Source organism: Panulirus ornatus, chromosome 44 (assembly GCF_036320965.1).
Source record: "Panulirus ornatus isolate Po-2019 chromosome 44, ASM3632096v1, whole genome shotgun sequence".
In the NCBI taxonomy this organism is placed as follows: Eukaryota; Metazoa; Arthropoda; class Malacostraca; order Decapoda; family Palinuridae; genus Panulirus; species Panulirus ornatus.
This window is the reverse complement of record NC_092267.1, coordinates 12,835,001-12,857,500: the sequence shown is the minus strand read 5'-3', so window position 1 is coordinate 12,857,500 and position 22,500 is coordinate 12,835,001. Positions and strand designations below refer to the sequence as shown.

Genomic DNA, 22,500 nt, shown 5'->3' with positions numbered 1-22,500 from the left:
TAATGACAATGATGATAATGATGATGATAATGATGATAAAGAGATCGTAAGACCTGTTGCATTCAGATGACCTCTGCTACATCATCACTACAGCTGTAGCTTCACTCACAACCTAACCACATGTCAGCCAAGTTCAGTAATGCCTATATGTATGTACATATACTGTGTGTGTGTGTGTGTGTGTGTGTGTGTTACCGGACTCCGCCTCCTGGAGGTGACACCAGACGTGAAAAAAGTGACCTTTGACGTGGCTACATCACCAGGAGTACAATCTCGTCAGAAAACTTCTCATTCGAAAGGAGTCTACCTTTTCTTGCTACTGGGAATAGAGCAAACTTATATATATATATATATATATATATATATATATATATATATATATATATATATATATATATATATAATAGGAAACAACTATTCGAAATACTAAGTACTCGAATACCCTTCGTCTCACAATGGTGAGCAACGGGGTCTATCGGTTGTTTCCCAACAGAACGCATAGCCAGCTGATAGCGTTTTACCGAACCTGACTGTACAACGCGGAGTTATATGAATACGAATAAAGTGTATATGAAGGTGCGCGTTCATATACACATTATTCGTATATATATATATATATATATATATATATATATATATATATATATATATATATATATCTTTTCTTTTTCTTTCTTTCAAACTATTCGCCATTTCCCGCATTAGCGAGGTAGCATTAAGAACAGAGGACTGGGCCTCTGAGGGAATACCCTCACCTGGCCCAATTCTCTGTTCCTTCTTTTGGAAAATTGAAAAAGTATATCTTAATGTACGTAGTATGTATAATTTCTGTCATGTAAACAGGAGTTAGGATAATAAACATATGTAAATAAGGTAAATACAGAGAACATTTGTAAGTGTAAATTGTCTTCCAGGTGTGGAAGGTTGTGTTCGCACCTGCCTGGTGCCTGAGCCGGGCGGAAGCCTCGTTCCCGATGACCCCGTGACCCCGTGACCCCTGCTGACCCCAGGCCGCGCCTACCTCTGCCTGCCGCGAGACGCGCGCACGCACGCACGCACGCACGCACGCACGCACGGACGCCTGAGACCCACAGTGTCGGATGTGACTGTGTGGGTTGACCACCACCCCCCACCCTGGCTGACGCGGGACACCCGCCCGTCACGGGACACCCACCCGTCACGGGACATCCAAACGTCACAAGGCCCCCAGGCGTCACGGGACACCCATCTGTCTAAGGACACTCAGGTATCATGGAGCATCGAACCCTCTCACAACACTCACCCGTCGCGGGACACCCACCCGTCACAGGACACCCGCCTGTCACAGGACACCCGCCCGTCACAGGACACCCGCCCGTCACAGGACACTCGCCCGTCACAGGACACCCGCCCGTCACTGGACACCCGCCCGTCACAGGACACCCGCCCGTCACAGGACACCCGCCCGTCACAGGACACCCACCCGTCACAGGACACCCGCCCGTCACAGGACACCCACCCGTCACAGGACACTCGCCCGTCACAGGACACCCACCCGTCACAGGACACCCACCCGTCACAGGACACTCGCCCGTCACAGGACACCCGCCTGTCACGGAACACCCAGCCGTCACCGGACGCCCAGCCGTTACAAGACACCCAGCCGTCACGGGACATCCAGCCGTCACTGGACACCTACCCGTCACAGGACACCCAGCCGTCACAGGACGCCCAGCCGTTACAAGACACCCAGCCGTCACGGGACATCCAGCCGTCACTGGACACCTACCCGTCACAGGACACCCAGCCGTCACAGGACGCCCAGCCGTTACAAGACACCCAGCCGTCACAGGACACCCAGCCGTCAAGGGACATCCAGCCGTCAAGGGACACCCAGCCGTCACAGGACACCCAGCCGTCAAGGGACACCCAGCCGTCACAGGACACCCAGCCGTCACAGGACACCCAGCCGTCACGGGACACCCAGCCGTCAAGGGACACCCAGCCGTCACAGGACACCCAGCCGTCACAGGACACCCAGCCGTCAAGGGACACCCAGCCGTCACAGGACACCCAGCATTCAAAGGACGTCCAACTGTTACGGGACATCCAACCGTCACGGGACATTCAGTCATCGCTTGACAGCCAGCTGTCACAGGACACCGTGACGTCACAGAACGCCCAGCCGTCACAGGACACCCAGCCGTCAAGGGACACCCAGCCGTCAAGGGACACCCAGCCGTCAAGGGACATCCAGCCGTCAAGGGACACCCAGCCGTCACAGGACACCCAGCCGTCACAGGACACCCAGCCGTCACAGGACACCCAGCCATTACCGAAGGCCCTCCCGTCATGGGACACCCAATCGTCACGGAACATCCGGCAGTCAAGGGACATCCAGCCGTCACAGGACGTCCACCTGTTACGAGACATCCTACCGTCATAAGACACCCAGCTGTCACAGGACGCCCTGCCGTCACGGGACGTCCAGCTGTCACAGGACACTCCCTTATCGAGGAACAACCAGCTGTTACAGTGCATCCAACCGTCACAGGACGCTCACCCGTCACAGGACACCCATCCGTCAAAGGACACCCACCCGTCACAGGACGTTCACACGTCAAGGGACCTCCACCCGTCACGGGTCAGCCACCCGTCACAGGACACCCACCCGTCACAGGACGTTCACCCGTCACAGGACACCCAACCGTCACAGGACACCCACCGTTCACAGGACACCCACCCGTCACGGGTCACCCACCCGTCACAGGACACCCACCCGTCACGGGTCAGCCACCCGTCACAGGACACCCACCCGTCACGGGTCATCCGCCCGTCACAGGACACCCGCCCGTCACAGGACACCCACCCGTCACGGGACACCCTCCCGTCACAGGACACCCACCCGTCACGGGACACCCGCCCGTCACAGGACACCCACCCGTCACAGGACACCCACCCGTCACGGGTCACCCACCCGTCACGGGTCACCCACCCGTCACGGGTCACCCCACAGCCATGTAACACCCACCCGTCACGGGTCAGCCACCCGTCACGGGTCACCCCACAGCCATGTAACACCCACCCGTCACGGGTCACCCACCCGTCACGGGTCACCCCACAGCCATGTAACACCCACTCCACGAAGGTTCGTTACAGATTTTCCTCATCCTCTTCTGTTGTTACAGATGCACGTAACGGTAACAGCGTTACGTCACACGCAAGAATCATAGTTGAATTCCGCTTGTAGTCCCCTCCCCCCCTGGGACACTACAGTTGCCGACAGTTGTATTATGCAACTGTATCATCATACTGTAGTCAAACTGTAGCCTCGGGCAGTTCTGCCAACGCATGACCCAATTGTAGTGACCCTTCCCCATCAAGCAACAGCCAGTGACCTCGTTTGACCTCCCCCGTGTGTGTCCTTCCCCAGCATGCAGCTCATAGGTCAATTACCCGTCGTGGAGGGAGTGGGTCTCCCGGCTGACCTCACGTGACGTCTGTGATGCGCGGGTTCCCTGCTGTATACACACGTCTGTGGTGGCCACCTTCGTCAGTCCAGTTTAGCATGTAGCTCGTGGGGCGTCCCCCATCGTTAGCAGTTTCCAGGTCGACTCTGACGCCTTCCCTTTTCGACAAGTGTTCCAGTGGACATCACAGACGCCGTTTTCTACTACGCGTCGTACATGACGTAGACTGTGACTCTCTCCTACAGGAGAACGCAGCGACAGCGCACGGCAAACAACGTAGCCTTCTGAACCCTCTCCCATCTACTGCACTGGCAACAGAGCTACGGGACCGCTCTCCCTCATCTTGACAAGCCACCTCTCCTATAGCAGCTCCATGAGACCCAGTCAACGACCTACCTCTCCACAGGGATTCACCTACGACATTAGACCACAACTAGCGCCAACCGTTCCACCCTGCTCACCGAACCTACCCTCCTTATCATATTCCCGCAGGAGAATAAAGCCCTGATGGTAAGTTTCCTTAGTTTTTCAATCTACCATAAAAAATGTATTGTGATCTATACCAGCCCTAATCAATCCTCAAGATTGAAAATAGAACATTTGGAACTGAAGAACACCATGCTAAAATTCTCCAGTTTAATAAATTGAATGTGTGTGACTGTTACTTAATATGATGAATACAGTTGTTATTACACAGAAATCGTTCAAGTTTTAATTACAAATCAATTGTGTATTGCCTATACACTCAGCATGTTTTAACTTAAATCGTTTAGGACCTCCCATGTCTGTGCCCTCCCGACTCCCACATGACATGGAAATGACTCTATGTCCAACTCATGATGGTCAATTATCCCCACATTGGCATCTAACGTGTTAGTCATTATATGTACATTCATTAAATATATCATATTATATCCAATGGATCACAACCTCGATCATTGTGGAATCTTAAATTGTTTACCGCCTCCCCCCCCTCACTCTCCCATTCACATTCACTGGGGATAATTACCTCATAATCACAACGGAAAGTAATTAAACCCCATCTTGGACTCACTACAACGGTTGTAGTCAAATAATATAATATATTAATAATATATATATACATAATATATATATACAATATAACTATAATAATAATATATAAAATGTAATGTGAAGAAAGCAAGTTATAATCGTTGTGATGGGTAAGTAATGGAGGTGAGTTTGAACATTCAGTCACAAACAGGAAGATTGCACTTGTTTTAATATAACGGAGGGACTGATCAAAGGATGGAAACATTCGAACGGAAGGATTCAATCTAGGGGGGCGAAAATTTTGGGAGCCTTAAATATTGTAAACGAGAAACCAATACACGGTACAATCAATATATAGGCAGATATGATACCCAGAGGTGATCAAATTTTAACATATTGTATACCCGACAGTGAACATCCTAGAGATATTGATCCGGAGAGATGATTTCCAACAGATATTTGAAACGCTTTGGATTTGAATTTAATCGAAATTGAATTAACGACAGATAGGTAAGCAGAGAGTGTTGAAATAAAAAACTGTGTTTACCAACAAGGAGATATAACAAGCTGTTTTGCAAAGAAAATGTGCGATCAAGTTGTCCAAGATTATTGTTGGGGGGGAGCGAGAGGAGTAGCGGACAATTCAGCGGAGGATGGAAGTAGGAGTAAAAAGATTTTGTGTGATCGGGCCGAATTGAGAGGTACCATGGCCCCAGAACACGGGGATTGACCGGGGGTCGGTAAAAAGGTTGACGTGCTGTCACTGTGGTGTAGGCTGTGAAGCGTCTTGGGTACCATGGAAGGTGTGTGGTTGATATTTTGGTGTGGGGAGTAAGGTAGGGGGGGGGGGGGGGGTTGGGCCATTTCTTTCGTTGTTTTCCCTTGCGCTACCTCGCAAACGCGGGAGACAGCGACAAAGTATGAAAAAAAAAAAGAATATATATATATATATATATATATATATATATATATATATATATATATATAATGATAACGGAAGCACACTAGTGTTCACGCACGCAAACATGAAATCAATATACATCAAGCACCATACAGACATACATACATACATACATACATACATACATACATACATACATACATACAGACATACATACATACATACATACATACATACAGACATACATACATACATACATACATACATACATACATACAGACATACATACATACAGACATACATACATACATACATACATACATACATACATACATACAGACATACATACATACAGACATACATACATACATACAGACATACAGACATACATACATACATACATACAGACATACAGACATACATACATACAGACAGACATACATACATACATACATACATACATACATACATACATACATACATACAGACATGCTCATGTGACCAGATACACACTAACTCGTAATTTGTTTATGTAAAGATGTGTTCAGTAGATTATGAACAACATTCAGTACACACAGACAGGTATTCATTACACTTGTATGTAATATAGACGGATGGGAACACAAAATACATGACTGAATATTCAATATACACAGGCAAGTATTCAATCTACACAGACAAATATTCAATAATGACATATAAGTATTCAGTATACAAACACGAACAAATGTTCCAGATACACGTGTTACTAATCAATATATCCGGACAGATATTGAACATACCCAGACAGGTATTCAATATACACGGACAGGTATTCAGTATACCCGGACAGATATTGAACATACCCGGACAGATATTGAACATACCCGGACAGATATTCAATATACCCAGACAGATATTCAATATAACCGCATAGATATTGAATATACACGCACAGATATTGAATTTACACGGACAGATATTCAGTATACAGCCAGAAGCGTTCATTATATACATAAACCTTGACTGTTATATTACCACTACATCATCTTGGAGATATAACAAGACTCGTGTTCTGCAGAACATAACAATGTTCGATCATCAGTGTTCTGTTCTTGGGTCAGGATCAAGCCAGCTGAGGAAGTCTCAGCTGGTCACAGCGTCAGCCAGGGAGCGAGGGACCATCTGAGAGTCACATGTTTTCTCTGAGTGAGGTCAGGTCATGAGGTTGACCCATCACCAGGTCACACACCTGCTCTGATTGACCCAGGTGGACGCGGTAAAGAAACGTACATGATTTCTGTACATCTTGTGAGCTGTGAGGTGTACATCTTGTGTGCTGGGAGGTGTACACCTTGTGTGCTGGGAGGTGTACATCTTGTGTGCTGGGAGGTGTACATCTTGTGTGCTGGGTGTACACCTTGTGTGCTGGGAGGTGTACATCTTGTGTGCTGTGAGGTGTACATCTTGTGTGCTGGGAGGTGTACATCTTGTGTGCTGGGAGGTGTACATCTTGTGTGCTGTGAGGTGTACATCTTGTGTGCTGGGAGGTGTACATCTTGTGTGCTGTGAGGTGTACATCTTGTGTGCTGTGAGGTGTACACCTTGTGTGCCGGGAGGTGTACACCTTGTGTGCTGGGAGGTGTACACCTTGTGTACTGGGAGGTGTACACCTTGTGTACTGGGAGGTGTACACCTTGTGTACTGGGAGGTGTACACCTTGTGTACTGGGAGGTGTACACCTTGTGTGCTGGGAGGTGTACATCTTGTGTACTGGGAGGTGTACACCTTGTGTACTGGGAGGTGTACACCTTGTGTGCTGGGAGGTGTACACCTTGTGTACTGGGAGGTGTACACCTTGTGTACTGGGAGGTGTACACCTTGTGTACTGGGAGGTGTACACCTTGTGTGCTGGGAGGTGTACATCTTGTGTACTGGGAGGTGTACACCTTGTGTGCTGGGAGGTGTACATCTTGTGTACTGGGAGGTGTACACCTTGTGTACTGGGAGGTGTACACCTTGTGTACTGGGAGGTGTACACCTTGTGTACTGGGAGGTGTACAACAGTGCCATGTACAAGTACAGTCTTGCAGCGGGAGGTCAAATACCACACACCATTACCATGCCCCCCCCCCCCAGCCCTGTGTGTGTGTGTGTGTGTGTGTGTGTGTGTGTGTGTGTGTATGTGTGTGTGTGTGTGTGTGTGTGTGTGTGTGTGTGTGTGTGTGTGTATGTGTGTGTGTGTGTGTGTGTGTGTGTGTGTATGTGTGTGTGTGTGTGTGTGTGTGTGTGTGTATGTGTGTATGTGTGTGTGTGTGTGTGTGTGTGTATGTGTGTGTGTATGTGTGTGTGTGTGTGTGTGTGTGTGTGTGTGTGTGTGTGTGTGTGTGTGTGTGTGTGTGTGTGTGTGTGTATGTGTGTGTGTGTGTGTGTGTATGTGTGTGTGTGTGTGTGTGTGTTTGTTCGTTCATCCGGCCATTAATCTCACCAGGGCTCAATTTCCTGCAGGTTTCAATAGGATTTAGAGGCTTACTGAGTTATTTTAGTGAGATTAATGTTATCCGTTGTATGAAATAGCATTTATCTACCACAGTAAACATCTATCTACTGTTATCTACCACAGTAAACATCTATCTACTGTTATCTACCACAGTAAACATCTATCTACTGTTATCTATCACAGTAAACATCTATCTACTGTTATCTATCACAGTAAACATCTATCTACTGTTATCTACCACAGTAAACATCTATCTACTGTTATCTACCACAGTAAACATCTATCTACTGTTATCTATCACAGTAAACATCTATCTACTGTTATCTATCACAGTAAACATCTATCTACTGTTATCTATCACAGTAAACATCTATCTACTATTATCTATCACAGTAAACATCTATCTACTGTTATATATATATATATATATATATATATATATATATATATATATATATATATATATATATATATATATATATATATATATATATATATATGTACGTTGGTGTAGTACGCTGGTGTAGTACATTGGTGTATATAACCAGATTCTAGGCTGCGCTCCAAACGGGAGCTGGGTGAGGTGGGCTCCACTGGGGTTAGAAAAAGTCCTTAGCGATGATATGATTCTTATCCGTCCACAGACGATAAGAACAGCCAGAGGCAGGAGGAGTCCGGTAACACCTGCTCTTATCTGTGTTGTGTACATGTACAATGTTAGTGTCTGTGTACACGAGGAAAGTACAATTCTAGATCATAATTCTCTCGTACTAGATCATCCACTAGCTAACCACTCAGCCATCTATCCCTCTCCACCTAGTCATCCACCTGGTGTACAGTATACATGTCCTGTACACCTGCAGTATACATGTCTTGCACACCTGTGAACACAAGTGTTACACATGACTATGTCCCATACAGGACGAATCCTGGGTTCGAACCCTGTGCAGGTAACTACAGATCCAGCGCCGTGTGGGTCACGGGTCAAACTATGACCCCCCCCCACACACACAGGTCAGGGTCATGCAGTAAACTGTTCGTGTCGACCTAAACTGACACACACGTGTTCACAATGACAACACGAAATGATGTATACACCTGGTCGTTCCATCTGTGGTGGTTGGTGGGTGTAGACCACACCAGCTACACCCTGTGATGGTGGGTGTAGACCAGGCCAGCTACACCCTGTGATGGTGGGTGTAGACCACACCAGCTACACCCTGTGATGGTGGGTGTAGACCAGGCCAGCTACACCCTGTGATGGTGGGTGTAGACCAGACCAGCTACACCCTGTGATGGTGGGTGTAGATCAGGCCAGCTACACCCTGTGATGGTGGGTGTAGACCAGGCCAGCTACACCCTGTGATGGTGGGTGTAGACCAGGCCAGCTACACCCTGTGATGGTGGGTGTAGACCAGGCCAGCTACACCCTGTGATGGTGGGTGTAGACCAGACCAGCTACACCCTGTGGTGGTGGGTGTAGACCACACCAGCTACACCCTGTGATGGTGGGTGTAGATCAGGCCAGCTACACCCTGTGATGGTGGGTGTAGATCAGGCCAGCTACACCCTGTGATGGTGGGTGTAGACCAGGCCAGCTACACCCTGTGATGATGGGTGTAGACCAGGCCAGCTACACCATGTGATGATGGGTGTAGACCAGGCCAGCTACACCCTGTGATGGTGGGTGTAGACCAGGCCAGCTACACCCTGTGATGGTGGGTGTAGACCAGGCCAACTACACCCTGTAATGATGGGTGTAGACCAGACCAGCTACACCCTGTGATGGTGGGTGTAGACCAGACCAGCTACACCCTGTGATGATGGGTGTAGACCAGACCAGCTACACCCATATAAACATATACATAACAACATGAGAAATTGTTATATTGTAAGGTCATTCACTGCTTAAATACAGCTATATTCACCCTTATTACCTTAGAACATAAGAATTAATTTCCAGTAAGAGTTGATCCATGATAACTAGAGTCATTAACATTGAAGGTAAGGTAATTATCTCCCTAGATACAATTAGTAAACAGGTAAACAATGAACTAATTGCATAATTAAGCAGAGCAACAGTTACTGCTTAATGGTGTCATATCTAGAACTTGTAACAATATTCAGCAGTCCAGTATTTAGCCAGGAGTATACCAGGTATATCACGAGTATACCAAGTATATCACGAGTATACCAAGTATATCACGAGTATGAGCATGTTGATAATGATGTAGATAGATAAATAGATAAAGAAAATATTTTCTCATACAGCCTCCCAATTAGAGCGAGAATAACTAACAATGACAATGGGCTTAACGACTGAACCAGCGAACGACTGTTAATCCACTTAGAATCCTCTTGCTTCTTGCCTTCATTCCCCACACCTTCTCCCGCAACCCTACCCCAACTCTTCATTCCTTCATTCATTACCACGTAACCTTAACCATGTATGTGTTGTCCCACAATATACTCAACCACTACACGTACAGTATGCTGCCCCAGGTATAACACATACTCCCCAGGTACCATATACCCTCCCCAGGTACCATACACCCTCCCCAGGTACCATATACCCTCCCCAGGTACCATACACCCTCCCCAGGTACCATACACCCTCCCCAGGTACCATATACCCTCCCAGGTACCATATACCCTCCCCAGGTACCATACACCCTCCCCAGGTACCATATACCCTCCCCAGGTACCATACACCCTCCCCAGGTACCATACACCCTCCCCAGGTACCTATACCCTCCCGGGTACCTACCCTTCCAGGTACCATATACCCTCCCAGGTACCATTACCTCCGGGTACCATACACCCTCCCCAGGTACCATATACCCTCCCCAGGTACCATATACCCTCCCCAGGTACCATATACCCTCCCCAGGTACCTTACACCTCCAGGTACCATTACCCTCCCCCGTGCGTGCGTGCGTGCGTGCGTGTGGTGCTAGATCTCCCCCGTGCGTGCGTGCGTGTGGTGCTAGATCTCCCCCGTGCGTGCGTGCGTGCGTGCGTGCGTGCGTGCGTGCGTGTGGTGCTAGATCTCCCCCGTGCGTGCGTGCGTGTGGTGCTAGATCTCCCCCGTGCGTGCGTGCGTGCGTGCGTGTGGTGCTAGATCTCCCCCGTGCGTGCGTGCGTGCGTGCGTGTGGTGCTAGATCTCCCCCGTGCGTGCGTGCGTGTGGTGCTAGATCTCCCCCGTGCGTGCGTGCGTGCGTGTGGTGCTAGATCTCCCCCGTGCGTGCGTGCGTGTGGTGCTAGATCTCCCCCGTGCGTGCGTGCGTGCGTGTGGTGCTAGATCTCCCCCGTGCGTGCGTGCGTGTGGTGCTAGATCTCCCCCGTGCGTGCGTGCGTGCGTGTGGTGCTAGATCTCCCCCGTGCGTGCGTGCGTGTGGTGCTAGATCTCCCCCGTGCGTGCGTGCGTGTGGTGCTAGATCTCCCCCGTGCGTGCGTGCGTGTGGTGCTAGATCTCCCCCGTGCGTGCGTGCGTGTGGTGCTAGATCTCCCCCGTGCGTGCGTGCGTGCGTGTGGTGCTAGATCTCCCCCGTGCGTGCGTGCGTGTGGTGCTAGATCTCCCCCGTGCGTGCGTGCGTGTGGTGCTAGATCTCCCCCGTGCGTGCGTGCGTGTGGTGCTAGATCTCCCCCGTGCGTGCGTGCGTGTGGTGCTAGATCTCCCCCGTGCGTGCGTGCGTGTGGTGCTAGATCTCCCCCGTGCGTGCGTGCGTGTGGTGCTAGATCTCCCCCGTGCGTGCGTGCGTGTGGTGCTAGATCTCCCCCGTGCGTGCGTGCGTGTGGTGCTAGATCTCCCCCGTGCGTGCGTGCGTGTGGTGCTAGATCTCCCCCGTGCGTGCGTGCGTGTGGTGCTAGATCTCCCCCGTGCGTGCGTGCGTGCGTGCGTGCGTGCGTGTGGTGCTAGATCTCCCCCGTGCGTGCGTGCGTGCGTGCGTGCGTGCGTGTGGTGCTAGATCTCCCCCGTGCGTGCGTGCGTGTGGTGCTAGATCTCCCCCGTGCGTGCGTGCGTGCGTGCGTGCGTGTGGTGCTAGATCTCCCCCGTGCGTGCGTGCGTGTGGTGCTAGATCTCCCCCGTGCGTGCGTGCGTGTGGTGCTAGATCTCCCCCGTGCGTGCGTGCGTGTGGTGCTAGATCTCCCCCGTGCGTGCGTGCGTGTGGTGCTAGATCTCCCCCGTGCGTGCGTGCGTGTGGTGCTAGATCTCCCCCGTGCGTGCGTGCGTGTGGTGCTAGATCTCCCCCGTGCGTGCGTGCGTGTGGTGCTAGATCTCCCCCGTGCGTGCGTGCGTGTGGTGCTAGATCTCCCCCGTGCGTGCGTGCGTGTGGTGCTAGATCTCCCCCGTGCGTGCGTGCGTGCGTGTGGTGCTAGATCTCCCCCGTGCGTGCGTGCGTGTGGTGCTAGATCTCCCCCGTGCGTGCGTGCGTGTGGTGCTAGATCTCCCCCGTGCGTGCGTGCGTGCGTGCGTGCGTGTGGTGCTAGATCTCCCCCGTGCGTGCGTGCGTGTGGTGCTAGATCTCCCCCGTGCGTGCGTGCGTGTGGTGCTAGATCTCCCCCGTGCGTGCGTGCGTGTGGTGCTAGATCTCCCCCGTGCGTGCGTGCGTGTGGTGCTAGATCTCCCCCGTGCGTGCGTGCGTGTGGTGCTAGATCTCCCCCGTGCGTGCGTGCGTGCGTGTGGTGCTAGATCTCCCCCGTGCGTGCGTGCGTGTGGTGCTAGATCTCCCCCGTGCGTGCGTGCGTGTGGTGCTAGATCTCCCCCGTGCGTGCGTGCGTGTGGTGCTAGATCTCCCCCGTGCGTGCGTGCGTGTGGTGCTAGATCTCCCCCGTGCGTGCGTGCGTGTGGTGCTAGATCTCCCCCGTGCGTGCGTGCGTGTGGTGCTAGATCTCCCCCGTGCGTGCGTGCGTGCGTGCGTGCGTGCGTGCGTGCGTGTGGTGCTAGATCTCCCCCGTGCGTGCGTGCGTGTGGTGCTAGATCTCCCCCGTGCGTGCGTGCGTGCGTGTGGTGCTAGATCTCCCCCGTGCGTGCGTGCGTGTGGTGCTAGATCTCCCCCGTGCGTGCGTGCGTGCGTGTGGTGCTAGATCTCCCCCGTGCGTGCGTGCGTGTGGTGCTAGATCTCCCCCGTGCGTGCGTGCGTGCGTGCGTGTGGTGCTAGATCTCCCCCGTGCGTGCGTGCGTGCGTGTGGTGCTAGATCTCCCCCGTGCGTGCGTGCGTGTGGTGCTAGATCTCCCCCGTGCGTGCGTGCGTGTGGTGCTAGATCTCCCCCGTGCGTGCGTGCGTGCGTGCGTGCGTGCGTGCGTGTGGTGCTAGATCTCCCCCGTGCGTGCGTGCGTGTGGTGCTAGATCTCCCCCGTGCGTGCGTGCGTGCGTGCGTGCGTGCGTGCGTGCGTGCGTGCGTGCGTGCGTGCGTGCGTGCGTGCGTGCGTGCGTGCGTGCGTGCGTGTGGTGCTAGATCTCCCCCGTGCGTGCGTGCGTGCGTGCGTGTGGTGCTAGATCTCCCCCGTGCGTGCGTGCGTGCGTGCGTGCGTGCGTGCGTGCGTGCGTGCGTGCGTGCGTGCGTGCGTGCGTGCGTGCGTGTGGTGCTAGATCTCCCCCGTGCGTGCGTGCGTGCGTGCGTGCGTGTGGTGCTAGATCTCCCCCGTGCGTGCGTGCGTGCGTGCGTGCGTGCGTGCGTGCGTGCGTGCGTGCGTGCGTGCGTGCGTGCGTGCGTGCGTGCGTGCGTGCGTGTGGTGCTAGATCTCCCCCGTGCGTGCGTGCGTGTGGTGCTAGATCTCCCCCGTGCGTGCGTGCGTGCGTGCGTGTGGTGCTAGATCTCCCCCGTGCGTGCGTGCGTGCGTGTGGTGCTAGATCTCCCCCGTGCGTGCGTGCGTGTGGTGCTAGATCTCCCCCGTGCGTGCGTGCGTGCGTGCGTGCGTGTGGTGCTAGATCTCCCCCGTGCGTGCGTGCGTGCGTGCGTGCGTGCGTGTGGTGCTAGATCTCCCCCGTGCGTGCGTGCGTGCGTGTGGTGCTAGATCTCCCCCGTGCGTGCGTGCGTGTGGTGCTAGATCTCCCCCGTGCGTGCGTGCGTGTGGTGCTAGATCTCCCCCGTGCGTGCGTGCGTGTGGTGCTAGATCTCCCCCGTGCGTGCGTGCGTGTGGTGCTAGATCTCCCCCGTGCGTGCGTGCGTGTGGTGCTAGATCTCCCCCGTGCGTGCGTGCGTGCGTGCGTGTGGTGCTAGATCTCCCCCGTGCGTGCGTGCGTGCGTGCGTGCGTGCGTGCGTGCGTGCGTGCGTGCGTGCGTGCGTGCGTGCGTGCGTGCGTGCGTGCGTGCGTGCGTGCGTGCGTGCGTGCGTGCGTGCGTGCGTGCGTGCGTGCGTGCGTGCGTGCGTGCGTGCGTGCGTGTGGTGCTAGATCTCCCCCGTGCGTGCGTGCGTGTGGTGCTAGATCTCCCCCGTGCGTGCGTGCGTGCGTGCGTGCGTGCGTGCGTGTGGTGCTAGATCTCCCCCGTGCGTGCGTGCGTGCGTGCGTGCGTGCGTGCGTGCGTGCGTGTGGTGCTAGATCTCCCCCCCCCCGTGCGTGCGTGCGTGTGGTGCTAGATCTCCCCCCCCCCGTGCGTGCGTGCGTGCGTGTGGTGCTAGATCTCCCCCGTGCGTGCGTGCGTGCGTGTGGGGTGAAGATAACGCCAGTGGGAAGGGTTAATTCCCCTCCCCCCCCCCGGGAGTCGATGGTCGGGTGATACATATTTTCGCCAGGATGTGTGAAGCGGCCAACCCGCCAGGCCCGAGTGATGGTGACGATGATGGTGACGGTGATAGTGACAAGTGATGGTGACGGTGATGGTGACAAGTGATGGTGACGGTGATAGTGACAAGTGATGGTGACGGTGATAGTGACAAGTGATGGTGACGGTGATGGTGACAAGTGATGGTGACGGTGATAGTGACAAGTGATGGTGACGGTGATAGTGACAAGTGATGGTGACGGTGATAGTGACAAGTGATGGTGACGGTGATAGTGACAAGTGATGGTAACGGTGATAGTGACAAGTGATGGTGACGGTGATAGTGACAAGTGATGGTGACGGTGATAGTGACAAGTGATGGTGACGGTGATAGTGACACGGTGATGGTAACGGTGATAGTGACAAGTGATGGTGACGGTGATAGTGACAAGTGATGGTGACGGTGATAGTGACAAGTGATGGTGACGGTGATAGTGACAAGTGATGGTGACGGTGATAGTGACACGGTGATGGTAACGGTGATAGTGACAAGTGATGGTGACGGTGATAGTGACAAGTGATGGTGACGGTGATAGTGACAAGTGATGGTGACGGTGATAGTGACAAGTGATGGTGACGGTGATAGTGACAAGTGATGGTGACGGTGATAGTGACACGGTGATGGTAACGGTGATAGTGACAAGTGATGGTGACGGTGATAGTGACAAGTGATGGTGACGGTGATAGTGACAAGTGATGGTGACGGTGATAGTGACAAGTGATGGTGACGGTGATAGTGACAAGTGATGGTGACGGTGATAGTGACACGGTGATGGTAACGGTGATAGTGACAAGTGATGGTGACGGTGATAGTGACAAGTGATGGTGACGGTGATAGTGACAAGTGATGGTGACGGTGATAGTGACAAGTGATGGTGACGGTGATAGTGACAAGTGATGGTGACGGTGATAGTGACAAGTGATGGTGACGGTGATAGTGACAAGTGATGGTGACGGTGATAGTGACACGGTGATGGTAACGGTGATAGTGACAAGTGATGGTGACGGTGATAGTGACAAGTGATGGTGACGGTGATAGTGACAAGTGATGGTGACGGTGATAGTGACAAGTGATGGTGACGGTGATAGTGACAAGTGATGGTGACGGTGATAGTGACAAGTGATGGTGAAGGTGATAGTGACAAGTGATGGTGACGGTGATAGTGACAAGTGATGGTGACGGTGATAGTGACAAGTGATGGTGACGGTGATAGTGACAAGTGATGGTGACGGTGATAGTGACACGGTGATGGTAACGGTGATAGTGACAAGTGATGGTGACGGTGATAGTGACAAGTGATGGTGAAGGTGATAGTGATGGTGAAGAGGCCACTGCTAACAAGCAAGAGTGTAGTTAACCGCGTGAACACGACGGTACGACCCTGTCAACACGTTCACAACATGTATTAACGGACGTCTTAACCTCCGCCACTAACGCCATCTCTTGAGTGAACGCGGCACTACATCATTGCCATCGTTCACCAGCAGCTGCAGCAGTTGCCAGTCCTGGGTTCAGGCGAGGTTGCTCGTGACGTAAGCTGGACCAAGTATTGACTCCACGCTCGACAGTACTAACTCCATCACAAGGTCAAGGTCTTCCTAACTCCACCTCCTCCTCCTCCTCCTTGCCAGTGGCTGAATATATTACGCATCGCTCGCTGCCTCCACAGCTGGTGTCCAGGGTTCGAAACTCTGAATAACAATTTTTCTTTTCTCTCTATTGTTACGGTGGAGACGAGGTGGTGTGACGTAATGTGACGGGGGGTTACCGGAGAATGAGACGGAAAGGTGATGTGTGTAACCCAGTGAACACATGACGGTACGACCCTGCAACATGACAGGGGTCGTACCGTCGTGGTCAAAGGTCGTACCGTCGTGGTCAAGGGTCGTACCGTCGTGGTCAAAGGTCGTACCGTCGTGGTCAAGGGTCGTACCGTCGTGGTCAAAGGTCGTACCGTCGTGTTCAAGGGTCGTACCGTCGTGGTCAAGGGTCGTACCGTCGTGCATATTTCAGCCAGGTCTTCTAAACGAAGACAAATAATAATGTTCGTGTTGTAACGAGTACATGTATGGTGGGTGGGTGGGTCGAGGTCGAGTACATGTATGGTGGGTGGGTGGGTCGAGGTCGAGTACATGTATGGTGGGTGGGTCGAGGGTGAGCACATGTATGGTGGGTGGGTCGAGGGCGAGCACATGCATGGTGGGTGGGTCGAGTACATGCATGGTGGGTGGGTCGAGTACCTGCATGGTGGGTGGGTGGGTCGAGGACCAGGTTGTAGAGAGGAAACCAATGTTCTCTGATACATGATAACTACAGGAGGAAGATCTCCTGTATTCCATCAATACTGTAATGCCATATTTCAAAACGTCTGCTGTAATTACAAGATGCTATGATTGTTATCTGTCAATAAAAAGTAATCTTGCAAATTCAAGATAATTAAAAAATTACTTTAAATTATTCTTAATGGAATACTTTAAATTATTCTTAATGGAATACTTTAAATTATTCTTAATGAAATACTTTAAATTATTCTTAATGGAATACTTTAAATTATTCTTAATGAAATACTTTAAATTATTCTTAATGAAATACTTTAAATTATTCTTAATGGAATACTTTAAATTATTCTTAATGAAATACTTTAAATTATTCTTAATGGAATACTTTAAATTATTCTTAATGAAATACTTTAAATTATTCTTAATGGAATACTTTAAATTATTCTTAATGGAATACTTTAAATTATTCTTAATGGAATACTTTAAATTATTCTTAATGGAATACTTTAAATTATTCTTAATGGAATACTTTAAATTATTCTTAATGGAATACTTTAAATTATTCTTAATGGAATACTTTAAATTATTCTTAATGGAATACTTTAAATTCAACTTTGCTAATAATTTTTTCCAATACTCTTTATCAAATGTTTATTTCAGGAAAACCAATTTATGACGACTGTACATTGCATGTAATCATTTATGATCAAGTTTTTATTCATTGTTTCTTCATTAACACAAAATACAACAATAGAAAATGAGACGTGTGTGTGGCACAGCTTGTGTGAGTTCACTTTTTCTGTTGTCTGTACAGCAGAGTCCATCTTGTGAGGCACAGACCACAGCTGCTGTGGTTATGTCTGTGTGTCTGTGTCGACCATTCTCCCTGGTGAACGGTGGTTAGGTCCTGTGTACCTTGGTCTCATACCACGCCACAATGGTCCAGTTAACCTGCTGGACTCAGGTCATGTTGAGTCACGCCACAATGGTCCAGTCACCCTGCTGGACTCAGGTCATGTTGAGTCACGCCACAGTAGTCCAGTCAGCCTGCTGGACTCAGGTCATGTTGAGTCAGGCCACAGTAGTCCAGTTAACCTGCTGGACTCAGGTCATGTTGAGTCAGGCCACAGTAGTCCAGTTAACCTGCTGGACTCAGGTCATGTTGAGGAGTGAGTGACACGGGCTTAGGAAACACGGGAGACAACATCATGCTTCACCGGGTGCGTATAGAGGTGATGAACTGGTACAAGTCCTGCAGGATTTGGTACATAGACGCTGGGATGAGGTGGGTCGGGAGTCCAGCTGTGCTGGTGTGGATGCAGCAGGTGAAGCAGGCGTTCTGTTGGGAGAAAGACGTGCACCTCGCTTGTCCCGGAGCTTCTGCAGGAAGGAGGAGGCGTTCTCGTAGTCCGTTGTCCTGTAGGAGACGTTCTCGTAGTCTGGTTGTCCTGTAGGAGACGTTCTCGTAGTCTGGTTGTCCTGTAGGAGGCGTTCTCGTAGTCTGGTTGTCCTGTAGGAGGCGTTCTCGTGGTCTGGTTGTCCTGTAGGACGCGTCCTCGTGGTCTGGTTGTCCTGTAGGCGTTCTCGTAGTCTGGTTGTCCTGTAGAAGACGTTCTCGTAGTCTGGTTGTCCTGTAAAAGACGTTCTCGTAGTCTGGTTGTCCTGTAGGAGGCGTTCTCGTAGTCTGGTTGTCCTGTAGGAGACGTTCTCGTAGTCTGGTTGTCCTGTAGGAGGCGTTCTCGTAGTCTGGTTGTCCTGTAGAAGACGTTCTCGTAGTCCAGTTGTCCTGTAGGAGGCGTTCGCGTAGTCTGGTTGTCCTGTAGAAGACGTTCTCGTAGTCCAGTTGTCCTGTAGGACGCGTCCTCGTGGTCTGGTTGTCCTGTAGGAGGCGTTCTCGTAGTCTGGTTGTCCTGTAGGAGGCGTTCTCGTAGTCTGGTTGTCCTGTAGAAGACGTTCTCGTAGTCCAGTTGTCCTGTAGGAGGCGTTCGCGTAGTCTGGTTGTCCTGTAGGAGGCATGACCGATGCTTGCTACGAGAGAAGTGATGGTTTGGTCTACGATGACCACAGCAACCATCGTGTAGGAGGGCCAGAGGCCGGCACTCACACCACGGAGGCATCCAGCCACCAAGGGCGCCTCCGTGTTAACGCCCCGGGTCCTGGTGGGTGACACACAGGTGGCTACAGCAGGGGGTATTCCTACCCAGCTGGACCCCTCCACACGGCAGGTGGTGCTCCTGGTGGGTGACACACAGGTGGCTACAGCAGGGGGATATTCCTACCCAGCTGGACCCCTCCACACGGCAGGTGGTGCTCCTGGTGGGTGACACACAGGTGGCTACAGCAGGGGGATATTCCTACCCAGCTGGACCCCTCCACACGGCAGGTGGTGCTGGCGGGGTCACCAGGTAGATGAGGATGACCACCTGAGCACACATGCAAAATGCCACCAGCGTCCTGCTGTGAGGCACGACCCTGCCCACCTGCTGACCTGCATGACCTGCTGACCTACTGACCTGCATGACCTGCTGACCTGTAACTTCATACCGTACCTTCAGGTCACCGGATATCTCTTCATCATGAAGTGTTGTGGTACTGTAAATCATATAGTATATATCGTCTGATATTATGACTTTTGTGTTAGCCACAGGTCAGGTGAGGTCACACGAGGTCCTTTGCTTTGTCGCCTGCTTGATGAGATAACCACAGATGACCAGGGGTCACCATAGTACACCAGGGGTCACCATGCTACACCAGGGGTCACCACAAGGTCAGGTCGTTCTCAGAAAGCTCAAATAGGTGTTTGTTTACCACTGATGGGTCATAGTGGTGGGTGGGGGAGGAGCCTTCTGCTGTACTGTCCTGTCTCCATCTATAGTGATGATGAGAGTATTAATGTCCTGCAGAAGATCACCTCGTCATAGGTCACCAGGTCTTCTGTTACCTGACCTTCCCGTGTCCTCCACCCCCCCCCCCCCCCCCACCTCCATCACCGGGCAGCAAAACACAACAGGAAGGCAACATTTTTTTTCTCTTTTTCTTTCGGGTCATATTTTCCTCCCCAGCTCTGACCCTCCCCTCCCCTTCCCTACACGTGTATATCTCCCTCTCCCCACCCCTAACCTGGAGGAGGTCAGGTCATCTACAGTACGTGTACTGGTCACATTTACGTACACTCGTCTCATTCCTTTTTCCTGTGTTGTCTTCTTCTTCTCCCTCACTTGTCTCGTACATTATCTCTCGTTGTGTACGTCCATCTTGTCTCCTATCTCAGGGGGGGTCGGGGGGGGGGAGATAATAACCTCCAGTACAACAACAACAACAACAACAATGATGATAGTGATGATGATGATAGTGATGATGATGATAGTGATGATGATGATAGTGATGATGATGATAGTGATGATGATGATAGTGATGATAATAGTGATGATGATGATGATCCACAGGAAGAGCAAGGGTTAAGGTGAGGCTGGTGGGTTGCCACGGTGGTGGGTCCCTCAGAGTGGTGGGTTCTGGTGGGCTGCGACGCGTCTCTCTGGGGAGGCCCCAGGATGCTGGGGGACGCAGGAGGAGACGGTGCAGAGAAACCCCAGTATCTGGGGTGGAGGGAGGCAGTCCCCGGAGACCTGCCTGAGGGAGAGGTGGAGACGATAGTGATGGAGGAAGAGGTGATGGAGACGATAGTGATGGAGGAAGAGGTGATGGAGACGATAGTGATGGAGGAAGAGGTGATGGAGACGATAGTGATGGAGGAAGAGGTGATGGAGGTGATAGTGATGGAGGGAGAGAAGGTAAGCGCTTGATGGAGAGAAGTAATGAAGATGGAATGTGGTAAATGATGACATAAATAATGTTATCTTCGCTTTTTATTTTAATTAATTTTTTGTAAAGTTTACGTCAACAAAACATTGAAGTGATCATATGGGTGAGGGGGTACCTGGGCAGGGGTGGTGGGTGGAGGCAAGGATAGGGCATACAGTGGGCATAGTACATCGGGGGTGGGGGTGAGGGTGATAGGTGAGCCCAGGGGGGGGGGGGGTCCTACTCCCCTCAGACAGGGTGGGAGGTACGAAGCTTAAGACACACACAAGCTTAAAGCTAAGCCTTCCTCACGCTAAGCCGTGGTTTCTTACACACACACACACACACACACACACACACACACACCCACACATACACACACACACACACACACACACCCACACACACACACACACACACACACACACACACACATACACACACACACACACACACACACACACACACACACACACACACACACACACACACACATACACACCCACACATACACACACACACACACACACACACACACATACACACACACACACACACACACACACACACACACACACACACACACATACACACACACACACACACACACACACACACACACACCCACACACACACACACACACACACACACACACACACACACACCCACACATACACACACACACACACACACACACACACACACACACACAATCATTTACGTTGTGCTGTACCCTCACAACATTGCTGAAATCACAACAGGTAATATTAACAAGGTAGTTAAGTATTTATGTGATGTTGACTTATGATCGATGGTAGGTCAGGTGAGAGGCAGGTCACCTCAGTTCATACTGTGGTAAACAGAGGCAACATTAACAACATTACTCCACACTGGGACAAACAACAACAACAACAACAACAACAACAACAACAACACATGCATAAATGATTTGGCCAGACACGTCAACACAACAACTCTCTGTGTGGCCTTACCTATATATTGCTTCATAACATACGCGTGTGTCTATATCATGACACGATATATATATATATATATATATATATATATATATATATATATATATATATATATATATATATATATATATATTTTTTTTTTATACTATTCGCTATTTCCCGCGTTAGCGAGGTAGCGTTAAGAACAGAGGACTGAGCCTTAGAGAGAATATCCTCACTTGGCCCCCTTCTCTGTCCCTTCTTTTGGAAAATTAAAAATACAGAAGGGGAGGATTTCCAGGCCCCCGCTCCCTCCCCTTTTAGTCGCCTTCTACGACACGCAGGGAATACGTGGGAAGTATTGTGTCAGTAAACGTGTTCTCATGATCACGTGGGCTGAGGACGTGTGTGTGCTGAGGACGTGTGGGTGCTGAGGACATGTGGGTGCTGAGGACGTGTGTGGGCTGAGGACGTGTGTGGGCTGAGGACGTGTGTGGGCTGAGGACGTGTGGGTGCTGAGGACGTGTGTGGGCTGAGGACGTGTGGGTGCTGAGGACGTGGGTGTGCTGAGGACGTGGGTGTGCTGAGGACGTGTGTGGGCTGAGGACGTGTGTGTGCTGAGGACGTGTGTGAGCTGAGGACGTGTGTGGGCTGAGGACGTGTGTGGGCTGAGGACGTGTGTGGGCTGAGGACGTGTGTGAGCTGAGGACGTGTGTGAGCTGAGGACGTGTGTGGGCTGAGGACGTGTGTGGGCTGAGGACGTGTGTGAGCTGAGGACGTGTGTGGGCTGAGGACGTGTGTGGGCTGAGGACGTGTGTGGGCTGAGGACGTGTGTGGGCTGAGGACGTGT

At 51.5% G+C, this 22,500-nt stretch overlaps 1 protein-coding gene and 1 long non-coding RNA gene across 3 annotated transcripts in view; one reads left to right on the top strand and one right to left on the bottom strand.

Annotated features, from left to right (window-relative positions):
* LOC139762788 (uncharacterized) overlaps positions 1–3,711 on the top strand; it is a 5,241-nt gene extending 1,530 nt beyond the window's left edge. Inside the window, exon 2 of the mRNA XM_071687943.1 lies at positions 1,011–3,711. Coding sequence (XP_071544044.1) covers positions 1,011–2,425 — 1,415 coding nt within the window. The 3' untranslated portion in view covers positions 2,426–3,711. The remainder of the gene's footprint in view (positions 1–1,010) is intronic.
* The window catches only part of LOC139762753 (uncharacterized), a 471,178-nt gene that overhangs the window by 394,720 nt on the left and 53,958 nt on the right, over positions 1–22,500 (bottom strand). The window lies entirely within an intron of this gene.